This window comes from Grampus griseus (assembly GCF_964374135.1).
Source record: "Grampus griseus genome assembly, chromosome: 17".
NCBI lineage: Eukaryota > Metazoa > Chordata > Mammalia > Artiodactyla > Delphinidae > Grampus > Grampus griseus.
In genome coordinates this window covers 15242574-15255804 of record NC_139011.1, presented here as the reverse complement: position 1 = coordinate 15255804, position 13231 = coordinate 15242574, and the positions used below count along the sequence as shown (strand labels likewise).

General features: G+C 43.6%; 1 protein-coding gene across 1 annotated transcript in view; it reads left to right on the top strand.

The window, feature by feature from the left end:
* FER1L6 (fer-1 like family member 6) overlaps nt 1–13231 on the top strand; it is a gene marked incomplete at both ends in the record, with an annotated part of 146181 nt that overhangs the window by 108953 nt on the left and 23997 nt on the right. Inside the window, 7 exons of the mRNA XM_082674389.1 lie at nt 968–1090; nt 2326–2365; nt 3565–3677; nt 4682–4813; nt 6225–6350; nt 8738–8865; nt 12727–12897. Of these exons, the coding sequence (XP_082530515.1) occupies nt 968–1090; nt 2326–2365; nt 3565–3677; nt 4682–4813; nt 6225–6350; nt 8738–8865; nt 12727–12897 (833 nt within the window). The remainder of the gene's footprint in view (nt 1–967; nt 1091–2325; nt 2366–3564; nt 3678–4681; nt 4814–6224; nt 6351–8737; nt 8866–12726; nt 12898–13231) is intronic.

Below are 13231 nucleotides of genomic sequence, written 5' to 3'. Positions count from 1 at the left end.
CTGACTTAAAGAAGAAAGCAGGTTTAAGAAAGTCTTAAGAGATGACCTGCCCAGCAAATTATAAAAGCTGAAATAAAAGGCACAGTATGGTAGATGAATGGCTATTTTCTCAGGCTCTTCCCATCTCATCCAGGCTCAGCGTGACTCTCTGACAGCCCACGGGGTTCTCTCCATCCCACCAGCATTGTACCTGCCACTTTATGTTGCAAATTTCAGTTTGTTTGTTGCCACCATAAAACTGTGGGCTTCACCAGGTCATAGATGATTTTTAAAAATATCTCTGTATCCCCTGCACTTGATAGAGAGGCTGGCACATTGTAGATACCTGAGAGATGTCTGAGAGCAAATGAATGATAAGTACACGATAGATTTGGCATGACACAACTTTCTCCCCAAATGCTTCCCTTCTGCCACGTATGCATCACACTGCTTCTCCTATCCCCCCATCACTTATGTTGTAGGTGTCATTTATTTGCATCTGTTCAAATCAGAAGTGATGCTAAAGGGGAATTGTCTACCTATGTCACTTAATCCTCATGACAGTGAAGTGAGCAGGTATTATTGTTCCTAGTTGAGGAAACTGAGAATCATAAAATCATAAACGTTTATATTATGTTTAGAAGCTAATTCCTTTTCTACTATATCACATTGTATCACGTAGCCTGCTTGTCTCCTCCAGTGAATTCGAAGCTTCCTAAAAGTAGGGATGATGTCTACCCCTTACATCCCCAATGTCAACCACAAAATCTCATACCTGCTTGATAAATGTCAAATAAACTCATTAATGGATGACAGATTATTAAACTTTTATTGATTTAAGAGGGACAGAGAGCTGCAATCACAAAACCTGCTGACACCTCCATCCACTTGCCCGAGGGTACCTACATGTCCTCTTCCTTAGTAAACCACTTAGCCACCAGCATGCAGATCCTTGACACCTAACAATCCATCCTTCATCCCTTGCCAGGATGCCAGGAGACCTTCTCGGAAGTCTACTAAAAGGAGAAAGAGGACCATAGCGGATGAATCTGCTGAAAACGTCATCGACTGGTGGTCGAAATATTATGCGTCCCTGAAGAAAGCACAGAAGGTAGACTCTCTCCTGGCTGTGAAGTCAAGGCTTCGATAAGAGCACAGCACCATTTAGCACTCTCCCCCACCTCAAATCCTGCATTGTCCCCTCTTTTAAATTCCGCTATAGGTAGGCCCTACTTGGGTGTGGTTCTGTTAACTGCTGAAGGGTTCAAAGCCTGAAAGGACCAAGGGTCCAGTACTGCCAAATCCTCAGTACTGTCTGGCTGGAGCTGGCCCTAGGACACAGGCTCTGCTGTAAATGCTGGCAGGATGTGCAGTCTATCATGGCATCCAGGGAATCTGCCCACCTCAGGGAGGTCTAGCCAAGAGAAATGGGTCTCTGGACATGTGGGCATCAGCGAAGGGGGCTTCAGGTTCACCTGGAGATTGCAGGTCAAAGGGCTGCAGGTCTCCAGCAGATTTCTAAGTTCATATGGGAAATTATCAAAGTAAAGGCAGAGGTCTTGGCCTTAGCAAATGGGAATAATCAGCAGGGTCTCATGCACATGGAATAAGAAAGGGATTGAGTTATAAAGCCAGAGAACCAGTGGGGAGTGGGTCTGGAGACACAGGCAAAGGCTCAGTGGCCGAATCTGGTAAGACTTCTCTTCCCTGAGTAAAAATGGAAAGGAAAGTTGTTCAGATGTTATCATCATATTTTATTGAGTAGCAACTCTTCTGATTCTTTATTTGGAAAGACCACAATTTCTTCATCAAGGACTATCCACAAATATTGACATATAGTTAAATAAACAAACTAAGTGTTAATCCCTGCTTCCAAACACCCTCGTTTTACTACAATGGACACTACCACTTCTGGTGAGTGTTCAGCCCTTTCCTCTTTCTCTGCTAACCTCCCCAGTCCCAGGACAAACCCAACAACCCAACATGCCAGTCCATAAAACTCATAGTTGCAGATTGAGGTGATGCTCCAGGGATGTGGAAGAACAGCGGGGAGAGGGGTTGCTTTCCCAGCAGCTGAGAGGAGGCTGCACACAGAGGACGAGGACGGCCACAGTTTGGCGGCACCGGTTTTGGAGGTGTGGGCGCCTCTTCTTTAGGGCAGGGCATCTCCCTGCACTTAAGTCCTAGGTCTTTACAGTGAGGCTTCATCTGGGTGCTACTGAGGACTGTTCGCATATTCTTTTAAAATGCAGAGGGCTGAGATAATTGAATGAGAACTGTTAGCAGTCAGGGTTAATAAGTGAGACAAGACAGTGTCCATCATCTCATCTCCCTCTTTTCTCAAAGGAAAAGGAGAGCAATTCCAAGGAGCAAACAGGCAACACTGGTAAGTGGCTGTTCTGGGGACGTTTGAACATGCATTAAGGCCATGTGAGTGAGCAAATGTTAAAATGGGAGCCATGGGCGCAACACTGGAGCCCAAAGCCCTCATTTCCCTAGTGAGGAAATAATCCCAGGAAGATGACGACACTTGAAAGAGGTCACATAGCTGATTTGAGCTGGATGGAGACCAGATCCCAGGTCTCCTGAGTTCAGTTGAGTGCTGAAATCGACCCTTTGGCTCAAGTCCCTATGTTGACAGTCTTAATGCAGAAACAGCAGAGTAAAAATAGGAGCAATCTGGGACGACAGGCCAAAGCCAGCACGATAAACTTTAACACAGGTGACCTGGATTTAGCTTCCAAAACTCAGGTGACAAGGTTTGGGTAGATCTGGTTTGGCAAAAGCTCAAATGAAGAGCCCTGGGATTTGAAATGACCACAAACTTGATGTAAGCCAACGGTAAGTCTTGGCCTAAAAACAACAGTAACACCAAGTGCTGTTTCAGGTGGCACAAAAAGTGAGAAAACCAGAGCCAAGCTCAGTTCCTCAGGCCACTCCTACTAGCACATTTAATTCTAAGACCAACCCCATGACATAAGCAATCGTATCTTGATTTGCAGATAGTAAAACAGAAGTACAAAGAGGCTGAGTAACTTGCCCAGGTCTATGCAGCTAGAAAATAGTGGAGCTTGGGTGATTTTTCTCCAGCATCTGCTCCTAAAAAATTACTGAATAATCTAAGTACATTTGTGACATTGTGTTAGACCCTTAGCATATTTGAGCATGAGGTTGTTGAACTAGATGATTCTCAAGTTCCTAAACAGATCTGAGAGGGAATGTGTCTAAAGCTTTGGTGTCACTCCATCCTGGGTCTGTTCTTTGCTAGCTGGGTGACTGGGCAAATTACTTACCCTCTCCGTGCCTAGCTTAATGAATTCTTGCATGTGGCAGGGAAGGCCAACACATTGCCAGCCCCAGGGCATCCACTGACACTGCACTGCTGCATAAGTGGTATCTCCTCTGCTCCTTCAGTGCACGGTCTGCAGGGCTATGTGCAGAAATCCTACAGTGAAATGTTACTATTTCTTTCTTAAAAGAAGGGTCATGACACATGCCAGAGCAAAGGGAAAGAGGGAGCTTGACTTTGTTTCTTCTCATCTCAACAGCGTAAGAAGTCTAACCATTTTCACTAAATGTCCACAGAGGCAAAACCAGACGAGGTAGTGGTAAATATAGATGGCCCGAAGAAGAAGAAAGACAAAATACTCAAGAAGAAACTCAAAGAAAAAGAAATCCCCAACCTGGCTGTCTTGCAGGTGTGTGGACACAGCCATCTTGGCCATGGTTAGGGTGGGAAACTCAGGAGGTGGGCGTTCTTTTAGTGCTTCAGTCAACTCCAGAATACCTTTGTCTGAATAACTTACTTTGTCTTTGTTATAATCATTGATGCAGAGTAACAAACTAACAAGCATGAAGCCAAGACAGTGGAGCTTGCTAGTTTTCTATTCTCTACATCCTCCTATTGAGAAGGGGCATAGCTTCACTTGGTTAGCCTGGATGCAACAATGTAATTTACAGTCCCCCTGGGTTCACCTCTCGGGGCTTGACATCATTGTGCAGATATGTACAGACTCGACATAGCAGGAGTTTTAAACTCTTACAAAAGTCAGCTTCGTCAGACCAGTCCTAACATTAGCCAGAGGCTATTAGCTAGAGGCATATTGATGGATATGAAAATTGGCATTATGAAAATTATGTACCTAGATAATGAATTTAGGTAAGTAATTTTGATGGGAAATTTGAATAAGTGATTTAATTATATTACTCAATCAAAAACTCAATCCAATTTTCCATTTCTAAAATATATATGTAATTTTCTGCTTGGAAAATTCATTATAATAAAAAAAAATATTCCATCACTTTATATGTGTTAAGAATGAAATGTTCAATGAATATTTTTTAATTTGAATGTCTTCAGAATATTGTAGTCTGTATCCAAAAATCAATGACATCAATTAGCTATAAAAAGCTTTGTCACATTTATACTTATATATTATATTTAAAATATTGTTGGTTTAGCTATACTTCTTGGAATTTCAAAGTTTATCAAAAACGTTTTATAAATTTCAGAGTGGTACTTAGTTCTAGGAATGCCAAGTCAATCATATTCCTTATTTTGCTGAAGATAAATTAACAGCGCCTCTTAGATTTTTCCAAGGGGCATATACGAAGGCTGGTTTTGGAGAATCTTGGCAGTTTTCATTAAATCAATCCTGGGCTTTCCTTCCTCTGAGCACACTCTTCTCCCTTTTCCCTAAAGATATACAATGGGGATCTGGAGAGTGAATTCAACAATTTTGAAGACTGGGTGAAAACCTTTGAGCTGCTCAGAGGCAAGTCTACGGAGGATGACCATGGCCTTGACAGAGACCGAGTCATAGGAAAGTTTAAGGCAGGTTCCAAGGTTAACCCTTTTATCTGGCTCTCCTGTCCATAAATGTCGGATATGACTCAATTCTGTTGGACTGTGGTGTGCGATGTCTGTAAGAAAAATCCTTAATCTCTCTGCAGGCCCCTCCCTCTCTAGAACCCCACAAGACCTAGCCCCAGTCTTTCAAGGTATTTGATTTGTGGCCAGTAAAGTGGATCGGAGCTCAGTCTGTGGAATATGAGGAGGCAGAGTCATTGCCTAAAGGGATCACTTAATTTTACTCTGCTTTTCCCACCCCCTGACCTACCAAACATATGATTTATACAAGCCTATCAGCTGAATGATTAAATTAATCAAACAACACAAACCCTTCATCTGGCAGACTTACGGTGTCAGCACCACAAAGCAGTAGCTGACACTCACTATGAACTTACTGCACGCCTGGGCCCTTTATATGAAGGTGATGTGTTGGAAATCGCATGGGCATTGCAGCTTGCCAGTCTGGGTTTAAATCCTCATTTAGGATTTAAATCCTAACTAGCTTGTGATCTTGAGCAGTACTTGACCTCCCTGAGCCTCGGTTGCGGCATCTGAAAATAGAAATACTGAAGCCAAGATTGAATGAGATAATGGGAGGAAACACTAGCTCAGCACCCTGCATGTAAAAGGCACTCAGGATTCCATCTGATGCTCCTATTCGTTTCTCACATAACAGCCCCGTGAGGAGGGTGGTACTGTACCAACACGGATTCACTGATGTACCATGAAGAAGCACAGATGCAGGAGGGTTATGTGAATGGCCTGAGGACATCCAGGGGACAAGAGTAGCACCACCCCAGGTCCTGTTGGGTCCCAGGCTGTGCTCCTTTTCCCAGCGCTATGCCCTAGACATTTTTTTTTTTAATTTTAAAAAACCCTCTTTATTTTGAATAGTTCAGATTCACAGAAAGTTGCAAAGATGGTAGACAGAGGTCTAGTGGACCCTTCACCCAGTTTCTTCCATTGTTTACATCTTATGTAAATATCAAAACCAGGATATCCACATTGATAGAGTGTGTATATAGTTTTATGTAATTTTTATCACATATGTAGATTTGTGTAACCACTACCACAAACAAGATACAGAGCTATTCCGTCATCACAAAGATCTCCATCATGCTACCCCTTTATAATTATGCCCTGCTTGTGACTGTCTCTATCCTCTGGCAATCACGGACTTATCCTCTATCTTTATAATTTTGTAATTGCAAGAAAGTTATATAAATGGAACCCTCCAGTATGAGACTTTTGAGATTGGCTCTTTTCTCTTATATAATGTCCTTGAGATCCATCCAAGTTGTTGCGTGTATCAATAATTTATTCCTCAACATGATTGGTTTTCAGCGAGGCATATGACTATCTTGTTTCAACGGGTAGTGCTTTGTGGTTCCAGGGCTCCTTCTGCATCTACAAAAGCCCCGAGGATTCCGGCATCAAGGACAGCAAGCAGCTGAGAATCCAGCAAGGGATTCCATCCAACCACCCCATCAAAGTCCTGATCAGGGTGTACATTGTTGCGGTGAGGCATCCTTGTTCACTCTGAGGGGTTGTCTTAATCTAGAGCTGCCATAACAAAATACCGTGGACTGGGTGACATAAACAACAGATACTCATTTTCTCCAGTTCTGGAGGCTGAAAGTGCATGATCAAGGTACCATCAGAGTTGGTTTCTGGTGAGACCTTTTTGCCTGGCTTATAGATGGCCACCTTCTTGCTGTGTCCTCAAATGGCCTTTCCTGTGTGTGTGTGTGTGTGTGTGTGTGTGAGAGAGAGAGAGAGAGAGAGAGAGAGAAGAGGAAATCTGTTGTCTCTTTCTCTTCTTGTAAGACCACCAGTTCTATCGGATTAGGGCACCACCCTTATGCCTTCATTTAACCTTAATTAGCTCCCTAAAGGCCCTATCTCCAAATACAGTCACATTAGGGGTTAGGGCTTTGACACAGGAATTTTGAGAAAACACAATTCAGTCCATAACAGAGGGTATGATGTTTGGTTGGTAACATGGACCTTTGCTGGCTTTTCACTGAGCGAAAATATTTCCCAGGCTGAGAGGACTGCTCTGTGTAGCTTTATTTGCTCTCTGTGGTTGCCTGCTAGCTGGGCAGGAAACCAAGTAGCACTGAAGCAGGAAGCTCACAGGCAAGACAGCAGGAAGAACCAGGGCAGAACAGGGCAGCTGCCACTGTGCAATCCTCCCCCGCCTCCGGGGCTATGCCTCTGTTCTGCTGCAGTCAGAAATTTCATTTCCAGTGTATTTCCAAGAAAAATATTATCTGCCCTAGGCTTCCTCCTTTCTGATAATGAGAGCACTAAACACTAATTGTGAAACTTTTGGTCTGATTGCCAGGAAGCTTGGGGCCAAATTTGGTGCTCAATCAAAGCAACTGTGTACTAGACATTTATGGTTCATGTATTTGTTTTCATCTCCTGACCTTGGAGTTGATTTTCATAATCTTACTTGATTGTAGTCATTATATTTTATATTAACTCTTTGCTTAAATTGCCTAAAATCGTTTTTAGAAACCGAAATGAAACATAAAACAAAGATGAGTTATTCTTTAATGCCAGGGGACAACTAAACATCCCCTTTCCATCATGCAGTTCTCATGTTTCCTTTGTTATTAGCAGCAACGTCGTCATGGCCATGACCACCATGTGCCAGGCATGTTCTAATCACTAAGGATATCGTGATGGAAAAAAACACAGTGCCTGCCCTAGAGGAAGTCACAGTCTAGTTGGAAAAATGAGAAGTAACTTGTAAAGTTATCCAATAAAGGATAAAGGATCCAATAAAGGATACTTGTAGTATCCTTTATTCATTCATTCAACAAATATTGGGAAGACCCTGTCCTAAGTCCTGGAGTTAATGTAATGAACAAGACAGACAGTATCCTTGCTCTCATGAAAATTATAACTAATTGGGTGTGGTGTGGGCATTAGGAGAGTATGAAAATAAACAACAGACAGATAAATAAGCAAGATGAATGTCAGAGATAACTACTAAATAAAGAATTAAAATTGGGGGATGTAATCAACTATACTTCAGTAAAAAAGAAAAATTGGGCAATGTGGTGACGAGAGTAAATGGGGAAGGGACAATTTTGGATGGAAACCAGGATCTTGACCACTAGACCATGGGGCCAGCAGGGGAGGGACAATTTTGGATGGAGTTTCTCCTTAAGTAATTGACATATAGGTTGTTCACAATTTTTAGCTATTAAACAACGTTCTAATGAACAACCTTGAAAATATAGCTTTGTGTGCTTATACCCTCCTGTCTGTAAGACAGAGTCCTAAAAATGCGATTGTTTCTTATCCAGCTCTCATCTCTGCAGTTTCTCCATCTTCTCCATGTCCTTCCTCACCAGCTCCCTACCCTGGTCCTCCCTGACGGAAACAGATCATTACTCAGCTGACCAGCGCTAAATGCAAGACTGATGGGGTCATGGATTCAGAGTCCACTACTTCTGGGAGGAGGCTTTAGGTCTATCCCATAATTTTACATATTAATCTCAGAGAGATGACATGTTTTGCCCAAGATCACATGACTACCTAGAACTGGAACTCAAATTCATGCCGTCTGCTTCCTGGTCCAGCAGATTCCTCATTACTCTGTGCCAAGGGCTGCTTTCCACTGGGAGACAACTCCAGAGAAAGTAGAACTTGGGCAAAGCTGATAACTTTTAACAGCAGAGTAGAGAGGCTAAAACAGTGGTTCTTAACTTTATAGCTGCACACTAGAATCCTCTAGGGAGCTTCTAAAGATCCCCAGGGCCAGGGCCTGTTTAATCAGAATGTCTGGGAATAGACCTCAGGCATCAGTATTTTTTAAAACTCCCAGGGGATCCCGGTGCCAGCCAGTGTTGAGAACCACTGGACCAAAGGGATTTTTTTTCTCTTCTCCAGGCATTTAATCTTAGTCCAGCTGATCCAGATGGCAAATCGGATCCCTACATTGTGGTCAAGCTTGGCAAAACTGAAATCAAAGACCGGGACAAATACATCCCTAAACAACTGAACCCGGTATTTGGAAGGTCAGTGGCCACCTGGGTCTCATTGCATTGTCCGCTCTGCATTTGTTCTTATGGTGCTTCTGTAGGGTGTTTGGTGTGGATACGTGTGTGGGTCTGAGTAAACAGTGCAGGAGATTAAATGCAGACGCCTGCCCGGGATAACAGCCAATCAAGCCTCTCTTCATGGAGAAGGGCTGAATTCTTTCCTTGGTCCCCTCAGCAGCTTGGTTCTGCATGGTCTTCATGGCCATGGTTTTCCAATAATGATTTTCCCAGATCTCAAATTTAAGACACCACTTGAACAGTCATCAGATTCAGCCTCCTGCCTTGGAGAGAGTTCCTTTTTACAAACAAGATAACCAAGGCCCAGAGAGGTTTAGAAACTTGTTCAAGTTCACACAGCTCATAAGTAGAAGAGAAGGGGCCAGACGTTTGGTCTTTTGTCTTCTACCAAAGAGATTTTTCCATCATATCATCTTGCAGTTCATTTGAGGTGACCCCTGCGGTCAAAAAGTGGAACTGCACCCCCCGCCTGTGTTTTGTTTTCCTGCAAAGTGTTTACAATGCATCGCACTTGTGTTATGTTTAGGTGAACCAGGCATTCTCCAGTTCACAGCAACCCTACCACCCCATTTATCTTCTAAAAGGGTATGTCACACATTGATGTTCCCTGCTTGGGTTTGTGCTCTTGACTGCCAATAACTCTGGAGTCAAGCAGACCTGGGTTTCACTCTGCCACATACAGGCTGAGTAACTTTAGGCAGACAGCTTAACCTCTCTGGTCCTAGTTTTTCTCATCTGTAAAACAATAGCAGTGATACTTGACTCTCAGACGCCTTTAGAAGATTAAATATGACAAGCACCTAGCATGTTGTCTATGATAGTGCATAGTAGATACTCAAAACTCATTAGCTTCCTTCTGCTCTCCCTTGAAAATCATTTTAGCAATGCACACATCTTACGTGTATTTAATGTCTTTTTTTCCGGAGTAACAAGGAGCCTGGGATGAAATCTTTATCCACCTCATTTAAATTCATTTACACATTTGTGATCGCTTTGGACCCTCTGACATTTGATCAGCGCCAGCCTCTTACATTTTGTTGCTCCCAAGGAAATAAGGCAATAAACCATCTTGCCTGTTCAGATGAAAGAGAATGATTTAAAAGACGTGCTGGGGAAACTCACCCTTGCTTCCCCGATCGGGAGTTGACCTTTATCATTACCTGCTGTTTACGTAACCAGCACTTCATTTTGTCAAGTGCTTTGCAGTCACGTTTTATGAGCTGCTCTCACCACAGTGCCATGAATTAGACTGGTTTTATAGCCTCTGTTTATGGCTGTGGTAAGCAAAAGAAGAGGGTGATGGAATAGTCCCTCCTGCCTCTGGCATTTCAGAGCCTCTTCCAGAAGCCCACCAAGTGTGGATGCTTTGTTGGATGTATATTTAATTGTTACTCAGGGACAGACATTGTTGGCTCAATCTGTGTTCCAGCAGGGAGAGTGGAGGGCTCTCATCCCCGACCTGGGGCCTGGGGAACTCCTCTTTGAGACCTCCCCATAGGAGGATATCACAGGCTCCACCCCTGATGCCCTGGCCCCTGGTCTGCTTTACTTTTCTTCATAACCTGTGACATGAATTGGTGTGTTTATGTCTGTCTCCCATCTCCCCGCTAGAATGTAAGCTCCATTCGTGCAGGGACTTGGTCTAGTCTGTTCAATGCTGCATCCCCAGCACCTAGGACAGGGTGTGGCACAGAGCAGATGCTCTTTAAATATTTGTAGGATGAGCAAATGAACAAACAGATTGACAAACTACCCTTCAGTCAGTTTTCAGTGGGATTTCATGGGGCCCCATCATCCTGAGGGGCTACATGTCTGAAGAGTTGGTCAGAGTTGGTCGTTCCTCATGTTCTTAATAACCACAGTGCCTGGCACATAATGGATATCTCATAAATGTCAAATGAACAAGTGAATCAATAAAAGAATGAATGAATGGGCAAAGAAACAGTGAGACATCTTTGCTCTGAAGCTTTCGGTACTGAATGTTTCTACAAGGCTCAGTTTTCACCCATTTCAGGATGCATTCTCTTTCCTCACACCAGTGCTGTTTCTAGGAATCCTATCTCAATGACACACACACGTTGGTATAAGCCTAGTTTATCCCCGAATGACTGGAAGTCCAACCATGGTGAGCTGTTTTTGGTAGTTTTTCTAAGGCAGCGCTAATGAAAATTCAAGAGAGGTGAACCTGTGAGCACATAGCACACAACTCTGGGAGATGGACCAGAACAGTTGAGCCCTCTGTCCTCTGTCATGGTTGCCAGGGGCAGTTAAGCACTTAGTAAATCCTTCCTTGGTGGCAGCAGCTTGGTGATGGCCAAGCTCAGAGGCGGCTGGGGGCTTTCTTGTGAGATGCCTCTAGAATATCAGTTACAGTTTCAAATCCAAATCTTGGAGCCCCAGAGAGGCAATACTGCGTCTTCAGGTGAAAGAAACGAATTTCTTTTTTGCATAGCTGTATCCCTGGCCTGCAAGAACTGCCAGCCTCAGTCAGTTACAGGCACTGGAGCTGTCCAGCATCTCTGCTTCTTTCTCTCTGAGGAGGGCTAATTGGCTCCAGGCTGTGCTGTGATTGCTGTCCCTAGCAACCTGGAGAGTGAGAGTGGACCTGACCGTGACGGCAGCAGCCCAGACAGGCCTGAGGACAGGCAGAGAAATAATGGGTCCTCTATTCTCCCCTCCTCTGCGCATCCTCTCTGTCCCTTGTTCCCAGACCAGCCTCCCCACCTTGTCCCAGGGCAGAGACAGGAACAACTGGAGAAACACTGGTGTATCCTTGATTTTGTTTTCAAGAACACATTTCCCTAAAATGTAGGCTTTCACTCCCAATTTAATTCTTAGTTATCTTCTCTAATGCTCAGTAGCACGGATAATGCATTGTCACGGGAAATCCGACAGCATTGCTATTCCTTTCAACACTGATTGGGGTGAGATTGTGGAAAGAGAACGGTACCAGGCGTTAGGAAACTGGTACTTATCCCAGTTTGACCTGATTTAGGATCCTGGGCAAGTCCCTTGTGTTCTCTGGATTTCAGTTTCCTTATCTGTAAAATGAAGCGATTGGATATGGTGATTTCTGAGATCCCTTACAGTTCAAGGAAACATTTATCGTGTCTACTCTCTGCAGGTGAAGTGCAGCCTCCAGTAATGTGGAGATGAAGAGGTCTCTGTTCTCAAGGGGCTCAGAATAATCTTGTAGAGACAGCATTCCAGTCCTGCAAGTCTATTTTCTAATGATTTTCCATTGTCAATAGGATTTTCATTTCAAATAAACCCAGCTGGTATTCCCTGATGAAGCAACAATGGAGGAGAAAGGGAATGGTAAATTATTGGGTACCAGGTTGAATGCCTGGAAGTAAAATCTGTGTTTATACAAACACTATCACATTTAACCATTCTGCTATATTATAAAGAAGACATATTTATCCCCATTTACACATAAAGAGGCTGAGAGGGATGAAATAGCTTTCCCGATGTATTACAACCGGAAAGTGGCTGATTCAAAATCCAGATTAGAAATCAGTCCTGTTTGAGACCAAAATCTAAGACTTTCCTCTCCCCCTTGCTGTCACCCTAGTTGAAGACTACAAGGCATGGTCCACAAAAGAGGAGATGATTGGCTACTGGAAAACTGACAAAAGAGTTGGAAATTGGTTGCATCTCAATGAAAAATTAAACCACATAAACACCCATTAAGTAGTAACTGGGTTGCTGAGTGTTTAGTGAGTTCATATGGACTGTAGGTGGGCTAAAAGTGAAGCAGGGAAAAGTTCTCTGTATCACCAAATGCTGTTGATTCCTAAACCTCTGCTTGGATGGCAGGTCATTTGAGATCCAGGCCACATTCCCAAAGGAGTCCTTGCTCTCTGTGCTGATCTATGACCATGACATGATCGGGATGGATGACCTCATTGGTGAGACAAGGATTGACCTGGAGAACCGCTTCTACAGCAAACACCGAGCCATCTGTGGCTTGCAGAATCAATATGAGATGTAAGTTATTCCTCCCATGGAGACACTGTTGGTGTTCTGAGGCTGCAGCCCATGTGCTGGGAAGGCCAGCCAAGGCCCAGATTTAATATCTCAGATATGCTCCATGTCAGCAGGGCTAGTTTGGGGAAACTGCTCACTGCACTTGAGGGTACTTGGGGCTGGGGAAGCAAAACTGATTTAGAACCCAGGGCAGGTTCTTCAAGAGTCAAGAGCTGAATTGTATTTGTTCATTCGATCAGCTGGGCCTGGTGGACAGAGTTCCCAGTGGGGAATGATGCTAGAAGAATGACTAATATAATACAAATGCCTATATCCTAGTTAATTACAACAAACA